We start from the raw sequence: 19945 nt of genomic DNA on the forward strand, positions 1-19945 counted from the left end.
AGGAAGTGTGTAGTTCGTTCCAAAGTTTTTTTGTGATCAATTATATAAATAACTTCCGTTTTCCCTCCCTGCAGGCATTCAGCTGCGGAAAGTGGAGGAGCAGCGAGAGCAAGAGGCTAAGCACGAACGCGTGGGCAACGACGTGGCCACCATCCTGTCGCGCCGCATCGCTGTGGAGTACTCCGACTCCGAGGACGAGTCCGAGTTTGACGAAGGAGACTGGATGGAGTGATGGGCGATATCGGAGAGCGATCCGAAAAAGAAAAAAAAAAAGCGGTGTTGGAGGCAGAGGACAAACACGTTCAGGTGCCCCGCCCCCCCCTCGACCCTGCACTCCGCACCTCGCCATCAGAGACTCCTCTCTTCTGTGGGAAGAAGCGAAAACGTCGTCGTTGCCCTCTTTCCCTCTGTCGAGCTTTTTTATCTGTCTGGTTGTGGTTTGTGTTCGGAGGAGAGTCTCCACGTCGCCCTCGTCTGTCTCTCTAGTGTTCCAGAAGAAGTTTTCGCATCATTTTTTTTCTGCACTACCACACGACTTTGTTTTCTGCTGGATTTCTCGTGATGAAATCGGCCATGTTTACTGTTGTTATACATGAAGATAACTTTTTTGAAGAACCACTTGTTTTTGTTTCTTATCTGTGCGTCTATGTGTAAAAAAAAAACACAAAAAAAACATCAGAAAATGGGAAAGGAAAAAATGAAGGCATGTTGCATTGATCCTTAGTTCTGCAGCATCGTTTTGCCACCTGGTGGCCAACATGGCATTGAATGAATGCTGTTTTATTTTCTCGTCTTTTAGTTACCTTTTTCTGCTGAGACATTTGAGTTGTTATAACCGCTACATGAACAAGTTGTCTTTTTGTTTTCGCTCTTATCAAGACTTATTTTACCACTTAGAACAAGCAAAAGATTGTGTCGGTGTGTTCTGTGATGATTGCTGTATGGTTGGAAATGAAGTAGAGGAAGCATATGGCTGAGCGTGTGCACATCCATCCACATACGTCTGACCTTTACCCCAGGGAAATGTATGCCAAGAGATTTTCTTTGTCTGTCCAGGTTCACTCATTTCGACACATGAAAGCTGAGCCATCAGTTTTTAGTAAATGAGCTTTTCTCAATTCTTCGCCATAGAAATTGACTCTGGAAGTGATTGGATGCTGTAGCTGTACATCAGATTTCCTGCCTCTCTTATTGTCCCTGATGAATATTCAGTGTGCCGAGGTAAAACTTTGAATTTTAAGAAGGTACCCGTGATATAAAAAGAAAAAAGACCAGGTAAAAACCACTCAACACCACAGACGGCAGCTCTTCCCTCAGATCCCTCTTTTACTTTGTACCCGCCGCTAACGAGAAGCCTTACCTCTTTGGTTCGACAGCAGCACCAGTTCAGAAGAAAACAGGCCTCAAAGAGAAGGATACATTCTGACTTGTTTCGGCTCATTTCAGAGAAAATGTCCGCCATCCTTTTCTGTTTGTTCTCTTTCTTCTACTTGCCTTATTGTTCCTACAAAACGTATCGTTGAGTTGATGAATGTACTGTGCTGTTACTACTTACTTGCCTGCGCTTGTATGGATTTGCTGTTTCTATGTTTGGGGGGAGGGGGACAGAAACCCTGGTTTAAAAAAGAAAAAGATTAGATCAAAAGTGTAAACCATGTAACTTATGTAACTGTTGACTGTAACAGTTTGCTTGAATTAATAAAAATCTAATGTTATGTTTCAGCCCTAAATGTTATGGGTTTGTTTTTGCTGAGCGGAGTGACCGACGTGGAAGCTACACACTCATCATGTCGACATAATTATGTTTGATGAGTTCATGGAAATAGGCCTGTTGCCTCACAGCTAGAAGGTCACTGGTTCAAATCCAGGTGCCCTTTCTGTGTGGAGTTTGCATGTTCTCCCCGTGCATGCGTGGGTTTGCTCTAGGCACTCCGGCTTCCTCCCACAGTCCAAAGACATGCTTGTTACTTTCATTGGTGACTCTAGATTGCCCGTAGGTGTGAGTGTGAGCGTGAAAGGTTGTCAGTCTCTATGTGTCAGCCCTGTGATTGCCTGGCAATCAGTCCAGGGTGTACCCCGCCTCTCGCCCAATGACAGCTGGGATAGGCTCCAGCCTCCTGCAACCCTCAACAGGACAAGCAATATAAATAATGGATGGATGGATGGATGGAGCAATTTATTCCATCCACGATGATAAAAACTATACAAACCGGTTAAACTCAAAGGGGTATTATGCTGTTACACATTTTATGACATATATATAATGTTACAATGTTGGATGTTCAGACTAAACTCGGGTGAAGTTTCAGATCTGTAGGTAAAAGTATGTACGAGTAATCCCCAGGCTTCTCAGCTCAGTCTGCAGGCTGCTGCGAACGCCAGGTTTCACACAGTTTTTTCTACACCCGGCACTTTGTGACGTCGGAGAGCTGGCCAATCAGAAGAAAGCGGGCTTGTAGGGGCGGGGTTTCTTAAAGGGACAGAGCTGACTGAGTCGTTTCAGGCAGAGGCTGTTTGAGGGCCTGCACAGAGCACCAGTGTGAGAAAAATGAGGAGTTTTTTTAACTGTAAATAATGCTAAGCTACTCCACAGGTATCACAGAGTGAAATATGAAGCTTGAAAATAGCCCAATTTAAGTTAGTTTGGGATAGTATGAGCAACATTCACATGATTGTTTATGATAATTAGATAGACAAATGTTGTCCAGTTGTATTTTAACAATTATGGTAAATATTTTTGATAAACTTTACTCAGTTTTAATTGATCTCGAATCATAAGTCAGACTGATTGCTGGAAATGTTTTTTCACTGTCTAAAGTTTAACCTGATTTCTGAGTCATTCCAGTTTCATCAGCTTTATTTGGTTTTTACTTGGTTAAAAGCTTTACATTTTTTCTGTGTTAGATAGTTGATAGTGAAACAAGGGCCCTGACTGGAATCTAACAAGGATTGATGCATCTATAGTATCACTTTAACCCTTTATGCAGGGAAAATGTGCTATCTGCAGCCATGTTGACATGCCAGTCAATCATCACTAAACACTATCCTGGATGCCTTTATTTCAAAATAAGAGCCCACTCTGTAAATGCTCTGAAAGAACCAAGCTAACTGGTGAGAATCAAGGGAATAAAAATAAAAAGTGGGTGAGCAAGTCTTTTCTGTATTTATGATGCAGTTACGTTTCATAACATGTTATCAGTCATTATCATTATAACCAAATACTTTTTTTTTCTGTCTTTCAGTTCAGGAGTTTGCTAAATTAACGCTACAATATTTGAAGTCGGATGTTGATAAAAAACTAAGGAAAAAATCTAAATTCCACAGTCTGATGTGCAGTCACACTTTCACTCTCACCTCCCTATTCCCATCTCCCTCTCTCATCCCATTCTCACTTCACTCATCACCTTCTCTCCTCTTCTCACACTCCTCTTCCTCTCACCTCTCTTCCCTTCCCTCTGTCTTCTGTCGTACCAGAGGAAGCTCATGTTTATTATCTTGTCACTCTCGTCATCATCTTATTGCTCGTCCTGTCGCGCTCTATCCTCTAAGCCCGCACTTTGAAAGACGCTTTGGGCATTTCGGCTTTTATGTCGGGGTGGCACATGACATCTGCGTGACAAACACATGTCAGCTTTGGGACTGTGTGGATTATAACTTCAGTACATTGTGCAGAGCTACGGCAGCAGTTTTCAGCACGCTGGTAGGACTCAGCTTATTAAGAGTGAGGGTGTGCGTCGAAGGGGAGGCGGTGAAGAGAGATTTAATTACCAGATACATTGTGTTATTATATTCATGCTTGGAAGATGTCCAACTTTCCCACCTGGACCTGGGAGGATTAGACTTATTCTTCTTCCAACATTAAAACTGAAGTCAACAGACGTGCAAACAATCATCAGCTGATGTATTTGTTTAGTTTGTGTCTTTTGTCACACTGGACAATCAGTTTAAACCTTCTGCTCCAAATAATGTACCGTCAAACAAAAGGTTAAAATGACACAATGCTGCCCTAATGCTTATATGTGTTGCTGTAATCAGCACAGCAGCAGACAGCTTACTGGAACTCTTCCCCACAGTGGAGAAGTCGAAGCCTGTTGTGAGCAATAAACTGTAAGTGAGTTGTTTCATGGAGGGAACTTCTTATTGTATCCAAACACTGTTTTAATGACCCGATAGCTTTAAGTTTCCCGTACATTTCTACAGGAGCAGACTGATAAACACAGACGTGTAAATCTGCATATTATCTGTTTAATTTAGAGTTATATTTACATCATTTTCTACTCAGCTATCAAGGCGTTTGAGAGCTAATGATTACATATAGAGCACACACAAACGTGTCTAAATACTGATTAAACATGGCTGCACCCAAAATGCTAAAAAAAAAAGAGAAGGCATTTGCGTAAGCAGTAGGGATGTAACGATACCTCGCAACACAATAAAACACATATAAGGGACGATTCAAATCGATGAGATGAAGAGATGACAATACTCCTTTTAATGCTGCGTTCAAGACAACTCAGATTTTCCGACCTCCGACTAAAAAAATTGCTCTTCAAAGTTGGAGTTTCTGCTTGTGAACTCGGAGCAGATTCATCTACCCCGACTTTAGAGAGAATCAGATTTCTGATGTCACACAACAATGGAGAGGCACATCATTAATGGTAAACTGTCAACTGAAAAGCAACATAATATATATTTGGCTGCATTTAATTGAAATAACAACTGCTATCATATAGTAATGTTGTGCATGAAAATGTTTATGAGAAAGCTAGAGAGAGCTGATGTGATAAGGTAGCTGGCTATTATAAATAATCTCTCACACTTTGTCATGGTCGGCCATGTTTTTTATTTACGTTTGGCGTTGTGCACCTGGAACGCAGGAGGTCAGAAGTCGGAAATTGCCTGGAACGCAGCATTAAACAGCAGAGGGCGCTATCTTGTTTAACGTCATTACATCTCTGGCGTTTGTATCGTATCGTGGGTTGAGTGTCACGTTACATCCCCAGTAAGCAGCAGGTAGTGAGAAGGATTTACAGCAGAGTAGATGTAAGACTACTTCATGTTCTGTCGACATGATCTACAGCTGAATGAGAGAGTACATTAAAAATTAAAGTGAGGATTAAAGATGCCAAATACAGCGATTGTGTTGTAAATAACATTACTTATTACTTTTGTGTAATTTAATAGTCATTGATAACTACTTGGTAACTGCCAGGGTTACATTACACACATCTGTGGCTTCAGACAGCCCTAAAAGACACTTAATACAACCAAAATCTATTGAAACACTAAGTTGCGTAAATAGTCTGTTCCCAGTTTAATAACTACAATGAGTAACAACTACGACATCAAACGTTAACTGTCGTTATTCTTGCAGAGTTACTACAAAAGAGCCTGCAGCATCTAGTAACACATTCATCAAATAAGATGTCTAATAACATTTGTGTTTAAGGCTGTGAACTTTAAGTTGTCAAGTCTGTTTAAAGGGCCCCTAAGCTTTATCAAACAAACAACAACAAATCTCTTCAAGTATGTTTAGTCCACATGGGAAGGACGGATAGAACTCTCCTCCTCTGGCTCACTTAACTCTGAGGGTGTTGCTTTTCCTTCGGGGCTCCTTCTGGACCTGACGGGCCCGCGTGCCTAAACCCAAACACTGCAGAGACTCTGTGACATATCGCTGCGTGGGGGAGACGCACAGCATCAGCAGCAGCTTGGCATCGCCCCCTGGTGGAGATGATGGAGAAGAGGAGATATCCAAAAGCAAAAGGAAGAGTCATTCAGTGTGAGGGTGCGTTATAATATAGGTAGTGTGTGTGATGTCACAGCTGGAGGAAGACATTGCAAGGTTACATGAGTCTGTCCCAGGGGAAGCAGACACTGGAAGCACAGGTCATAAAAAGAGAGAGAGTATGTGCATATTTTTAGTGTGTGTGTGTGCGCCTCACCTATGGCATCCTGCAGCAGATGAGTGAGTTTGCTGTTCCTGTAGGGGACGTGTGGCCTCTGCTCGGCCAGAGCTCCCAGGACGTCAGACACAGCAGAGAGACTGCGGTTTATACAGGACGACTCCCACAGAGCTGCGCCCGACACTCCTGACATACCTGGTTCACACATATATATTTATACACCCTTATGCTTACTGATGAGCTTGGTGAGCAGGCATTGGTTGTACTGTCAGACGTATGATGCTTCATTTGAAACAAGGCAGAAGAACAGAGTAAAATGTCCGGCTCGCTTTGAAGCCAGCGCTCATTGCTCACTGCAGTTTCTCTTAAAAATGAGCTCGTCAGGGCAAAGACGAGGACCCACTTGACACTTGAATTTCATTTTCAGCAGCAGTTTATCTGCAGCATCTCAATTAGGCACTTGCCCAAAGCCCCATGTTGCAATTTGGCATGCTGAATGGACATTTCACTCAATTAAAATATCACTGACTAGTGCTCCCCTCACATCTAGAACATCCTAATGAAAAAGATTGTCATACCAACACACTCGCTTCCCGCCAGGTCCACGAGCTGTAGCTTGGTCTTAAACGGAGCCTGCGACATGCCGGGCCTGGGGGAGGGGCATGGGGAAAGAGAAGGGGAGGGGCAAGGAGAGGAGGCGGAGCTTGCAAAGAGCTCATCGGCCGAGTGCTGGGCTGCGGGGTTTGCGCGGCGACAGCGTGGACTCCACCACTCCTTCTGGGCGGAGCGCTGCATGTCCTTCTTGGCCCTCTGTAACCTGCGGGCTGAATGCGGAGAAAATAGAGGTCAAGATGCAATGACGATGAGGCAAATGGGTGTGTGAGTCTGTGAGTGTGCATTAGAGCATGTCTCACCCAGAGCCAGTGCGTTGGGGCTCTTGGAAGAGATGGTGAGGGTGACGATGAGGTGAGAGCGTGAGGAGTCGGGGTGGATGAGGGTGGGGGAGTGAGCTCTGCGCTTCATCACGCTGCTGATGATCTGCAGCACCTCTGAGGCGTTACACACAGGCCTGCAAAACATAAGACGCATATTTAATGCATTTCTTTCCTTACGATAGATTAAATGTTTAAGTGTATGTTTAATTTGAAATCCATGGTGACAATTTCAACTATTGATATCCAAACTTTGGTGTCCCTCTCAGCTTTACATGGCGTAACAACTTAAGACATATATATAATGCTACAGTGTTGGATGTCCAGACTAAACGTGGGTGAAGTTTCAAATCTGTAGGTTTCACACAGTTTTTTCTACACTCTACACTTTGTGATGTCACAAAGTGCAGCCTCAGGAGGCTTCAGAGAGCTGGCCAATCAGAAGACTGTGGGCTTGTAGGGGCGGGGTTTCTTGAAGTGACAGAGCTGACTGAGTCGTTTCAGGCGGAGGCTGCACAGAGCCCCAGTGTGAGAGTTTTTTTAAGCTGTAAATTATGCTAAGCTATTCCACAGAGTGAAATATGAAGCTTGGAATTAGCATAATACCAGCCCTTTAATGTTTTGGTTTAATGTCTGTGACATTACTGTTTGGTTCACTGTCACTGCTCTTATAAGTGCAGTTTTGAGTGTAAAAACTCTTAAGTGCAAACCCCTGCCTCGCACCAAACAAGTTAGTGACAAGCTGGTGAACACAGCGGAGCATTAACAGCCAAAGAGCCAGACAGGTGGCCTGAAACACGACCCCAAATGAAAGCTAATGCTGCTTGATGTCTGCTTGGTGTGTAAACAAACAACTGTCAAGTTAAATGTCAATAATAATGATGCGAATACAGCAACGTGTCAGAAGACAAGTTACATTTTAAGATAAAATAATGAGCAGCAAGCTGAAAAATACCTTTTTTTAAAAAGAGAATTCAGCTGAAAAAGTTTTCTAGCTTAGTTTATGTCTCCAGTTAAACCTTTTTATCTTGTTAAACGCTCAATAAACTTTGTCTCTCTGCAGTGCGGTGCTGGGCAGGCAGCATACAGTGAGTTTATCTGAGTTTTATACAGGTGAAAGTGGAGAGTGGAGTTGGCCCGCCATTAAACTCTGTTTTATGAGTCAGGGTGAAGTAAAAAAAAAAAAGCCTATAAAGCTGCTCATAGATCTGAGGGGGACAAGAGATTATTCTGTGTGGGTTCATCACTAAAAGCAACCCTCTTTCCCATCACACATTTTATCATTTTGAAATGTATTGATTAGTCTGTAAAAGAACAGCTACTTTAAAAGGCTTTTTCAGCGTGCTGGACGATTCATTACAAAGCACACACTCCTCATGCACAGAGTCGCCTCAGCTCTGTCTGCACTCACTGGTGCGTGAGGGAGGTGACCTGGATGCTGCCAGAGGAGGTGGTGATGACGTCCCGGCGCTGGCCCGCGGCGCTGCCGGGCTCGTCTCTGGCCAGGAGGTCAAACACTTCGTTGTTGTACACCTCCATCACTGACACCTCCACCGCGTGGCTCTCTGCGGGCTTCTCGGAGATCATCCTGGGTCACACACACAGAGGATGATACACCGCGATAGACAGGATAGGTCAAAGCTCAAAGCAATTATATGCTAAGTCAACTCTCAGAGCACATTATGAATTTATGATCTGAATGCATTATAATTCAGATGGAATGAGAAAATTAGGCCAGATTTACAGTAGTTTTTGGCATATTGACTTCTTGCAGAGTTGAGTCATTACCAAGTGTCGATATCACAAAAACAAAAGCCTTCCTGTCTCACCTAAAGAGCTCGGCAGCAGCCTTGGGGATGATACCCTGCTGTGTCTCCTCCAGCGGCCCGGATCCCATCATGGTGTGAGTCTTCCCGCTGCCTGTCTGCCCGTACGCCATGATGCACACATTATAGCTGCAGTGCAGGGAGGGAGAGGGCACCCTTACGCCATGCAGTCATACTGTGTTGTTTGTCATGCGTTACATTTACTTTGTTGCTTCATTCATGCAGGATTTATAACATCTGAATGACGTGATTTGACGCTGTATGATCCTGGTTTTATCTCCACACTCACCCATCCAGCAGAGACGTAAGAAGGGGCTTGACCTCCTCAAACACGGCATCCTGGGAATCCTCTGGTCCGTGCACTCTGCAAGAAACACACAACAGCGTCTAGTTGTTAATAAACTTAAATTGAATTATGCAAGTTGAGTCATGCAAGTGTTTGATTTACCTCTCAAACTCAAACATCTTGTTGTGCACGGGTATCCCTGTTTTTATGCAGTTCACCATCACCGTGTCCTTAAAGGGATAACACAAACAAGTGAGGACACTGAAGCAGTTTGCAGTGATAAAATAAAATTTTTCAAGAGTGTGAAACTCACATCACTGAATGCAGAGACAACTTCTTCTGATAAACCAGGCCTGGGAGAAAAAAGAAGAAAATGTAGTATCATTCAGTATTTCAGGTTTTTGTTTTTGATTAACGGTAAGTTGACCCACCCTGACGCAGAGGCGGAGGACCGGACATGGTCGAAGGCTAGAACTGGTCGCACCCTGCAGTGAACCCTGATGTTACCTCTCAGCTCCTGGAGCAAAACAAAGATGGAAGTTGAAAAGCAGATCCTATCAAATATGTTTGCACTGTGTTCCGCATTTATTTGCCACCAAACATCTGTCCTCACCACCAGTGTGTTATGGAGATCTTTCCTCTTCTGCCTCTCTGCCCTGTACTTCTCCTTTTCCTCCTCCAGAGAGAGCTCCAGGGCTGCGACATGGGCCTGCAAGTCTGGGCAGAGACAGCAGAAACATAGTGATGAGAACATTTATAAAGACTTTTTAAAAGGTTAAAGGATTGATGTTTTTATTTTAAGGCAAACATGGTCAACACTGAATACTTCCATTGGCTTCAGTGATGTCACCAGGTCAGGTTTGGTGTGGAAGCCGGTGCAGTGCATCAAGTGCTTTCTGTGTAACTAAAACTCCAAAACCAGAAATTTCTGTTCTCTGGTTTTAATATCTAAATTCAGGCCTAGTATATTATCCTGGAGCATGCGCATACACAAGCCTAACACCCTCACTCAGCCACACAGGACGGGCTGAGTCATCCTACAATTGACCGTGTTGAACATAAACAGAACAGATTAGTGTAGAATGAGAAGGATCTCGTCTTCTCTGTGTTTAAAGATTATTAGACAGATAAATTATTTTTTAAAAATCTAAATGCTCTTTTTTCACTGTAAAATCAGTCTGCACTGGCTGTGTAGACCTGTAATGTATTCCTTTTGTATTGTGCACGTTCCCAGCAAACTTAGATCAATTCATAAGAAAAGAAAAGAAACATCGTCTTGCTGTTGCTGCTTTCAAAATAAAAGTTCTTTTCTTATTATTTCATTTTTTAAAAATCTTTAAAGAGATTTTTTTAACTTTTAGAGATGTTTTAAATTAATTATATATTTTTGTAATCATTGTTATTTCTAATATTTGCCTTTGATTATGATTTTATGACCTGTCTGTTTTTCTTTGCTGCCTTTTGTAAAGCACTTTGTAACTTGGATTTACAGTGCTCTCTAAATAAAGGTTATTACAGTATCTCCGAATGAAAAAGGACGTGCAGGCCGGACATATCATTAGAGGGATTTGATTTGATCGTTGAGAAGTGGGCGTAGACAGACGTTCTCCACAGCGCAGTAGCTAGCTAACTGACCGAGCGTTCTTGGTGCTCTGCAGCTAAATGTTGCAGATTGATTGGTTGAAATTGTTTGGTGCTAACTTACGTAAGCACGCCTGAAATTTAATTGTACCGGAAGAAAAAATGATTTTGAGAGAAGAATACGAAGAAGTTGATTTTCTGTATTTTTTTGGCCTATATTGTCAAATAGATGCACAATATTAGCGGGGATGTGATCTAAAAGGATTAAAATGACATTTTTCATTTCACCTCGACTTTAAGATATTTGTTACTCGTGGTAAACTAACATAAATCTGGATGATACTTTAAATGTATCTACTTGCAAAGGGTTTCAAATGATGCATATTATATTAAGTGTAAGATAGAAGGACTGACGATTAACTTACAGGTAAATATAGAAGGGTTCAGGAAAAACTATACTTTCAACTAAGTGCAGGTAGGTAGTTACATTTGTATCATTTTTCCACTAGCAAAAAGCAACAAACAAGAAAAGCCATTATGTTTTGTGCAGCTTGTAGCATTATATGCAGCCTGCACTCAGGCTTATGTGGGCCTAAGGTTTCACTGCAGTCAACCTTGGGAAAATCTTAAAGGGCGGGGTGAGAGGGAAGAGGAGGGGATTACCAGCAAACACACCTTAATCAAGGTACAGCCAGCACGTCACATATAAACCACTTTAGCACTGACAGAGACAACGAGAGGTTGACTGAGTGAGGAGAAATGTGAGACCAGAAGAAAGAGATTTTTAAAAAACTGCTTTGTTTCTGGTCAGTATTGAGTATGCAGATTTTAAGTATTCCTAAAGCTGAAGCCAAGGTCCAGCAGGATGGTCAAATTTAGATTTTCTTTACTCCTTCTTATTCCAAACCTAATGATGACGTTGAATATGCTATATCTAACGTGGTGCAACAATCAGACACTTACTCTGAACATCGCCTCCGCTGTGACCTTTTTGAGAGCAGCTGGCTTGCTCGACTTTTTGCAGCAGCTGCTTGCTCTTCTCCTCCAGCTCAGTGGCAAAGCTCAGGTACACTGCAAAAAGTTCACTCAATTCCTGCTTCACAGCCTGCCACAAACACAGACAGAGAATAGATTACTCAGCTGTGTCTCTTGAGTTTCCATACCACCAGACTCAGGATGCTATTCAAAGACAGATATGAAAAGATAGCGGCTCTTATACCTGGAGCCCAGAGAGGAGTTTGGCGAGGGCTGACCGGGTTATCTTCTGAGCATTCCTCTGGTGCTGAAGGTGGGTCAGGGCTTTGGTCTCCTCCTCAGGGTCCCGACGGAGTTTCCCGAGACACTGAAAAGTATATAACAGAAACCCTTCGCCTCTTTATTCCTACTTTATGCCAAACTACAGTGTGACTAGCTGCTGAAATAAGATCATCACTCCGATCATGTGATGCTTAATTGAAAAATCACATTTTAAAACAATGCACAGGTATTTTGTAAGGTTGGTTTGCTCGTCAACTGTTATTGAAATCAACACAATTGCCCACAATAAAATATTAAGAGGTGATAGGGAACTGTCTTTATCCTAATACATGTACTGTGAGAACTAGCTCTGATGCTAAATGATAAGCAAATGTGTTTACAGCATTTTAGCATCCTTCTGTGAGGTAGAAAAGTATGCCCAACATCAGGACCCTTGTAACTAGCACTCTTAATTAGTTTTATTAAATACACCTGTGATTTTTCTGCCATGACATGGACTCTCAAACACAATAGTCATACAGCATACATACATGGCACAAAAAGGCATTCAGATATAAGTTATTCAAACAGCCTTCTTGAGAAACCCACGGTCAAGAAATATATAAAATACTGAATCACTCATCTATAATAAGGCAGGACAGAATAAAGATGGAGGAGCTAAAGTCTGTTAGTAAAGAATAGCAGAAAGTATCTTACCTCAGCAAGTCTTAAATGAAGAATAGCATTCTCTGTCTCCAGTTCAAGTATTCGCTCCTCCTTACTCTGAAAACACAGCAAAATATGTTCACAACGGACATTACAAATAGTCTAGGTGTATGATGTGTGTAGAGTTATTACTCTCCTAAACTAACCTTTAACTTACCCTCAGTTTGTGCTCCAGCAGGTGAACCTGGTGTGCAAACATTTGGTCCCGGTTTATAAAAAGAGGCATTTTTCCACACAGAAAAAAGGAGCTAGTAGCTAGATGAGAGAATGGAAAGCTTCGTCCCTTTCTTTCTCAGCTGATCAAGACGTGTCCTCTCGAGTCATAATCCGATTAGCAACGGTCAACAACAACCCTTTCACCTCTGCTCACCTGAGTGCTTGTGAGTATCCAGCCTGGGAGATAAAACGGCCAATGATTAGGGCTATATTTTAATTTAGGTTCAATCATATTTTTAATTTATGAGAGATAAATACAATCTATAAATGTTCTACTGGTATTCTTACTTAAAGGGAAATTCCTTTTGTTTGCTTTTAGCGAAAACCCTACTTGTTTAAGTGTTCTGAGAGCAAAATTCAAGACTTTTTGCGCAAAAGCATGGTTGTGTTTTAAGTTAATGCAGTAGGAAACGTCGTAAGCTCACAGTTATTGTAGTTAACCGTTATACAGATAGAGGGCAGTAAACCTTCTGTGGTGACGTGTCAAAAATAAGATATGAAACCAACGAAGAAGAAAAACACTTCCGCATAGTCACAGTTTACACATTTCAGCCAGGCTGTCAACAGAGGTCCCAAAATGCCTAAATTGAAAGACAAAAGACGAGAGAAAATCAGTGTCGCCACTGAGGTAAGACGCTGCAACAATGCCTTTAGCCACCTAGCTAGCTTGCTAAGATGTTAGCTCGGTAGCTTGCACTGGCTACTGCGTCTTCACATTAGCCTTCTAACGTCCAACTGGCACAAGTTGTATTCATTCATTCATTCATTCAAGGTCATGTCAGGTAACTCTCTCGGTTTAGGTTTTCTAGTCTACCTAAAGTAGCTCTTGCTTTGACATTTCACCCATAAATGTTGTAGATTGATCGATTGGAGGAGCGACGAGCGCGTTGCCAAGACAACCTGGAGAGGGCAGAGTTTAAGAGCAGGAAAGAGAAGCTCTCTGAGGAGGAAAGGTGAGGATCATAATGGAGATTGCTACACGTCTACCTTCATAAATAAATCCTAATGAATGACTTTGTCGTGTTATTTCTTGTCCAGGAGGTGATAACCCTCCTGATGATGCTGTCTCTCTAATCCTCTTTCCTCCACAGACAGGAACTTGAAGATGAAATGGCAATCATGAATGAGAGGGTGCTAAAGTTAGGTGAGTCTAAAGCCATTAAATGCCTTGTAGTCTGCCTTAATGAAATACATCACCATAGGTGCAATTGCAGGTGTTGGTTCCTTAATTAGGTTTTAAAGGCATTGAAAATTGATGGCTGCCACACATTACCATTCATGTTGGTTTTGTTTCACACCTCTAGACAAGGAGCTGGAGATGTTACGAGGAGAGAATCGGAAGAACATGCTGCTTTCCGTCGCTCTGCTGATCATCAGCGCTGTCTTCTATTATGCCTTTATTTACAATGAAGAAGACTCCTGATCCCAGCTGATGTCACATAGAGACCTAAAAGAACAACGTCAGGACAATGTTGTCATGAGGGGGCCAAATGTGTGTGTATTTTCAATCCCTGTGTATATATAGGGTATACATACACAGGGATTGAATACATGACCGTCCTGCCTCTAGGTGGCATCATTGTCATTTTCTTGATCTTCGCTTTGGCCATCATGCTGGGTTTATCCTGCACAGTCAGAACCCCATCATGGCTTCTTGGACTGCAAACTTGATGTTTTAAGCATGTTTAAACCTTACTCTATGAGTCAAATATTTTTTTTCTCAGTTTTGGAAGCTTTTTGCAAACCTCAATGCAAGCCAGACCTTGTGTGTATCATTTTGTCATTACTCAGGCTTATTGTAAACTAGGAGAATGCAAGTATATTCTTTGCATCACTGAATGTGAATATCTATTTGTAGTGCCAAAACTGAATATTCATAAGAGCGTGTGACTTGCATGCTCACAATCCACATACTGGAGATCGGTAGCTACTGCAGGTGGCACAGGTATACATTTAGGTTTTTTCCATCGCTGTATAAAGCTAATAATGTATATTAAAAGAATATAATTAAGGAAGAATTGATCTACAGTGTTTTCCACCTTAATAACAAACTAAATATAAAGTTTAAGCTCGTGCCAAAAATTATTCGATGTTATATTTCTGTGTTTTATACCACGCATCAATGAGGTGCTTTATGAAATGGTTCCAGTCAAGTCAGCTTTTGCCTTTTCAATCACTTAAACATATAAATATGTGTAATAATGCATGTTTCATATGCCACCCGTGTAGTTACATTGATGAAAATATTTGATACTTGATTGTTATTAAACATCTGGGAGCTGTACAGTATGTTTTGTAGTTGCAGCAAAGGAGGAACCTGAAGAATGTATTTTGTGTTTTGATACTCATGCTGGCCATGCACCCATCTGCTAATAAAAGGTGAAAGAAGCCCGACATGTTGCCAAATGTCTTTTGTAAAAAAAAAAAGCACTAAAAAAAACCCCACACATAAGATAAATGATCCATAAATGTCACCCAGTGACACAGTTACAGTGTGATTGGTGTGATACTAGTGGGTAGTTATAGGACCAAACTATAGTCTGAAAGTCTTCTCTCTCTATTCTCTGACTGGATAAGCTAAAATATCCCTGATATTTGTTCTCATAACTTTTGTCTATAATGATTCTATTAAAGACCCAACAATCACTTTAACCCGTCTCCTCTTCATTAGCCTTGTTCCCATTTAAGTCAGAAATAGATTTAAAATGAGGAATAATGTTGCCTTCACCTAGATTCCCCTGACCAAACTGTGCCATGCAATTACAGGCAGAGAAAGGATGACCTGTATCTCCTTATCTCTTCATATTAGGGTCTTGAAACACTTTTTATCTGACTATATACGTTTTTCAGGTTTTACTTTTTGCATTCAGGTTTTATGCATTTTCCACTTTAACATTTTACATTTTCTAATTTTGGTGCTAAACAGGTGAAGGTCCTCAAATAGATCCTCATTTAATTTCAGTCCTGCATTATAAGGTTCCTAATGTTTAAAGACATATTTAAAACAATTATTTTATAATGGTAATGTTTCTTTTAATATAATCAAATATAAAGCAACTTCCTATAATTTATTTTTACCAAATTTAATCAAAGACCAGAAAACCCAAATCCAGTTTTGCTGTTTTTGTTGTTCTGTTGTGTTCCAGCTTTGCAGTTCATATAAACAGAAATAACTGACATACATGATCATGTTATCACTTACCAATTAATAGTGAATATTTGGACAACTCAATAGCTATCTTTAGACAACAGCTAAGGTTAGCATTCAACTAGTTTCTAGCTAGCATTGTTGTTTGATTGTGATACATGATAAGATATGGCATAGATAAAGGCCTACATACCTAGCTAACGGCTAAGCTAACATGTGAGCTAGCAAACAGTAATGTCAGCAAGCAAGTAACAACCATCTATGGTAACAACAGCTAAAATAAGCTTTCAACTAATATCTAGCTAACAGTAGGCCACTGTTTGATAATATTACATAATAAGATAGGAAATGTGTATATTCCTAGCTAATGGTAATGTTAGCTAGCAAACAGTAATGTCAGCAATGAATTGCTACAACTGACAACAGCTAAAATAAGCTCTCAACCACCATCTAGCTAACAGTAGGCCACTGTTAGAGAGTGATACTTGATGAGATAGAAAAGGCGTAAAATCCTAGCTAACGGTAATGTGAACTAGCTAAAAGTTATGTTAGCTAGGAATATGTTGAACTCTGACGTTTGCTGTTGTGACTTAGCTGCCAGAACCAAACGAGTCACCAAATATGTGATTATTACTATCCATTGTCTTTTTAAGTTGCTAATCAGTCAAGAATCAGAAAAATTAAAATGACTTGACATGTTTCTTACATTGATAAAATGAGCACCCTGAAACACAGCATTACAAGATTATAACAGAATTTGATCTTCCCAGCCTGAGCGTGACATTGGAGGAAAATGGCCGACGTTAGAATATGGTCAATTGGTTCCTGATGAAGAATCTTTAAAAACAGTCATGTAATAAAACATTTTTCCTTAAACACCTGTCGTTTCAGCAGTTATCAAGTAGAAAATAATTAATTTTTCCTGCTAGTGGTGAGCATTGTTGCATTTTTAATACGTTTTGGTAAGAATTAAAAAATGGCACTGTGGTCTACGGCACAGAAAAATGGGTTAGGCCTACTGTATCAGGCTTTTTCTACATGGACAGTCCTTTTTTAGAAAGATAAATTATTAAAAAAAAATAAAATAAAAGCAAAATTATCCTTGAACCTTTGCTTTTGCTGTAACAGTTAATTCAGTTAATGTATGACAGCCCAGCAAATAATTTGTTTGTTTGTCGGCCCTCCTACACACTCTATTATCACAAACATGGTCCACGGCATGCCTACACACTCACAATCGCTCATCCCCAGATACACAACTGCAAGCCTATTATGTAACACTTTTGTGGGATTTAAATGGATGATTATGGCCTTTAAATATGTTCACATAGCCTACTTGTTTTAATGCTGTGGTTGATATTGATGTTCATTTAAAAAATATTCATGCCATTTCTGGACTTTTGAACACTTTTCGAGCTTCTTGTATATAAAAAAAAAGTCAGCTAAAATGTCTCTTTCACTATAAAAAAAAAGATGAATAATTGAGGACAAAAAAACTAAAACCTTTCCATGAGTTAGTCATACTTTCTTTGCCTTCTCCTAGAGTGTGTCCTCCTGCACAGTCAGACGCTGACCTTTTGTGCAGTTTTGCTTTTCATGACACAGCGTGTTAAGTGACCTCAAGTTATGAAAGAACCTGACTGACAAAAAAAAAAAGAAACTATTTAATAACAGGTCTTTCTGGGCACCAAAATGCCAGATGTCACTTTGAATTGTTTTGGTTGCGAAGCTGAAGGATATTTTAGCTTAGTCGCTGCAGGTGGAGGTTCAGTGTCTGCTCTCAGGTCAGATGTTATTATGTAAGTTCTGCAACAGTTGTTTGGTCACTTCTGCAGGTATTGAACGTCCTTTGCTGCCCTAAGTTTACATCAGCAATATGACATCATTAACCAAATGTTTGGTCTAAGCTATGTCATCTGAATTTTATACTCATGTCCTGATTGTTTTATATATTTCTCTCTGGTTACAAATGCAGTGCCGATGCATCATGTACACTTATTGTATTGTAATCACTGACAGAAGTAGTCATATCTTTTACTCAGGTAAAGTAGCAATACTGCCTCCCCAGGCCGGCAACTCTCAAAGTTTGCATGAAAGCAGATAGCAGGCCTGTTGAATTAAATGTTTGTTATTGTCACACCAGATAGTAGACACCTTGGCCTCTATTTCTTATCAACCCTTTTTTTTTTCCTTTTGTCTTAGTGAAGACACACCCTGTTTCTCCTCTCATGTAAACCAGAGGTTCACTTTTAAGTTCACATTATTGTCAACAAAGGCCAAATATTGAAACATGTTAACATACAGGTAATTGTTTTCCCTGATTATAATTCTGTCTCTTATCCCCTTATCCCATCAATGACTGTTTGCAGTTGTATCTTTATTAGCAGTCTTTATTGGGTAGGGACTTGGCCTGGGAACCGGAGGGTGGCCGGTTTAAGTCCCAGTATGGACCAAGCGTGGAATTGGGGCTGTTAGCTGGAGAGGTGCCAGCTCCTTCCCTGGGCTCTGTCGAGCTGTCCTTGAGCAAGGCACCGAATTCCTCACTGCTTGGTGGCACATGCCCATGTGCAGCCCCCTCACTCTGACATCTCTCCATTAGTGCATGTCCATGGAGTCCTGTTTGTGCATGTGTGTATTTCAGGCCTATGTGTGTGTAGCATCTTTGTGAAAACATAGAATTTCCCCTCAGGGAATAATAAAGTATCTCTTCTTCTTATTCTAGTAGCAATACATACTTACTATAACACACTAGTGCTGATGTTAACTAGGATTCCTTTGGCTCCTCCCACAACAAACACAATATAATTTATATACTTTGTTTAAAGTACATAGCCTTCATCTATTATCTATACAGGTGCTGGAGCCTATGCCAGCTGTCATTGGGCGAGAGGTGGGGCACACCCTGGACTGATCGGCTGTCAATCACAGGGCTGACACACAGAGACAGACAACCTTTCACACTCGCATCTTCGGGCAATTTAGAGTCATCAGTAAATCTAAGGAGCATGTCTTTGGACTGTGGAAGCCAAAGTACCCGGAGAGAACCCACACATGAGAAACACAGAAAGGCCCTCTTCGTCCGAGCTAGGATTCGAACTAGGAACCTTCTAGCTGCGACGGTACAGCGCTAATCACTGCACCACTGTGCAGCTCATTCAAAACTGGACATAAATTAAAGTACATAAGCATGATAAAAATGTACCTTAAGAATAATAAGAACAAGATCAAAAATGTAGAAAAAGGTGACATAAACATATCAAATGTAAACAAATATGACGTCTTTAAACTGTTTTTTGTGCTTAAATGGTCCAAAATCAAAGTTTGAAATTGAAAAAAACATTTAATTAATTATCCAAATAGACTATATTTCACCTTGAATAACCCTTCAAACTCTCATATAGCATATCAAACACAAAGTACTTTTACTCATTATCTCACTCTGCATGACACGTAATTTTTTTGCAGAGTACATGTATAATTATTGGTTTTAAGTCACTGCTCTCAATCGTGCTCCTGCTACATTTACATAATTGCACTTTATGCATCAAAGCAGCTGTCATCCTGAGTGACACGTAAAGTATCCTAAAATTGCCGGATTAAAATCAGCTTAAAGTCAGGACTTCAGTCATCATGCCTGGATAATAATGCAAGTCATATTCCTGAGTCCTTAAGCCGGTCATGGCTGAATTTATCCCTTTTACACCTAATTTCTACATCACTCACCATGCCTGTATCAGTTTCTCTTGACAGGAACATGACAGCTCAGTCAAGTAGACAAGGGAGAAAGGAGAGTGATGGAGGTGAGGGGACGTGAGACAGATGTGCCTCTTAAAGGTCGAGCTGTCAGGTCATGGAGGTTACACCAAACTCTGCCATCCTGACCAGGAAAAGTTCAACGACTGTGAAGGAAAGGAGAGCAGAGAGGGTGAGCTGATGGTAGGTAATAACACTGAACGAGCCCATTTAACGTTTCAAATTGTTCACAGCATCACATTGAATTTCTTGACAAATCCAATGTGATGCTCAGCTGGGCCCCTAGCAGGGTAAAAAACTGAAAAAATGCAGGAAATTTCCTGCGGTCAATGGGG

General features: G+C 41.0%; 3 protein-coding genes across 4 annotated transcripts in view; 2 read left to right on the top strand and 1 right to left on the bottom strand.

The window, feature by feature from the left end:
• The window catches only part of wasf1 (WASP family member 1), a 75067-nt gene extending 73337 nt beyond the window's left edge, over positions 1 to 1730 (top strand). For both annotated transcript variants that reach the window (XM_069687247.1, XM_069687256.1), the window contains one exon: positions 75 to 1730. In XM_069687247.1, coding sequence (XP_069543348.1) covers positions 75 to 232 — 158 coding nt within the window. In that variant the 3' untranslated portion in view covers positions 233 to 1730. The remainder of the gene's footprint in view (positions 1 to 74) is intronic.
• Positions 1731 to 5575: 3845 nt separating this feature from the next.
• Positions 5576 to 12719, bottom strand: kif25 (kinesin family member 25). The gene is made up of 15 exons (XM_069657746.1): positions 12651 to 12719; positions 12485 to 12550; positions 11751 to 11873; positions 11495 to 11636; positions 9564 to 9667; positions 9382 to 9467; positions 9264 to 9303; positions 9113 to 9180; positions 8954 to 9028; positions 8668 to 8793; positions 8250 to 8426; positions 6821 to 6975; positions 6485 to 6730; positions 5946 to 6101; positions 5576 to 5724 (listed from the first exon to the last, which is right to left on the bottom strand). The coding sequence occupies exons 1-15, from the start codon at positions 12717 to 12719 to the stop codon at positions 5576 to 5578; spliced, it is 1782 nt and encodes a 593-aa protein (XP_069513847.1).
• Positions 12720 to 13231: 512 nt separating this feature from the next.
• On the top strand, positions 13232 to 15138 carry ccdc167 (coiled-coil domain containing 167). Its single transcript, XM_069657403.1, has 4 exons — positions 13232 to 13337; positions 13568 to 13662; positions 13801 to 13853; positions 14014 to 15138. Exons 1-4 carry the CDS (start codon positions 13287 to 13289, stop codon positions 14130 to 14132), a joined length of 318 nt encoding a protein of 105 aa, XP_069513504.1. The 5' UTR covers positions 13232 to 13286; the 3' UTR covers positions 14133 to 15138.
• The last annotated feature ends 4807 nt before the right edge of the window (positions 15139 to 19945 follow it).

The sequence above is a fragment of the Semicossyphus pulcher genome, unplaced genomic scaffold (assembly GCF_022749685.1).
Source record: "Semicossyphus pulcher isolate SPU_LCO1_2020_fin unplaced genomic scaffold, fSemPul1.0.p SCAF_11, whole genome shotgun sequence".
NCBI lineage: Eukaryota > Metazoa > Chordata > Actinopteri > Labriformes > Labridae > Semicossyphus > Semicossyphus pulcher.

What these genes read in the sequence shown, in the direction of transcription:
- ccdc167 (XM_069657403.1), top strand. Translation starts at nt 13,287, where the DNA reads ATGCCTAAATTGAAAGACAAAAGACGAGAGAAAATCAGTGTCGCCACT. An exon ending in AAATCAGTGTCGCCACTGAG is followed by an intron (nt 13,338 to 13,567) that starts GTAAGACGCTGC and finishes TAAATGTTGTAG; the next exon opens with ATTGATCGATTGGAGGAGCG. An exon ending in TGAGAGGGTGCTAAAGTTAG is followed by an intron (nt 13,854 to 14,013) that starts GTGAGTCTAAAG and finishes TCACACCTCTAG; the next exon opens with ACAAGGAGCTGGAGATGTTA.
- kif25 (XM_069657746.1), bottom strand. Translation starts at nt 12,719, where the DNA reads ATGCCTCTTTTTATAAACCGGGACCAAATGTTTGCACACCAGGTTCAC. An exon ending in AACTCCTCTCTGGGCTCCAG is followed by an intron (nt 11,637 to 11,750) that starts GTATAAGAGCCG and finishes TGTTTGTGGCAG; the next exon opens with GCTGTGAAGCAGGAATTGAG. An exon ending in TCTGCTGCAGGATGCCATAG is followed by an intron (nt 5,725 to 5,945) that starts GTGAGGCGCACA and finishes CATCTCCACCAG; the next exon opens with GGGGCGATGCCAAGCTGCTG.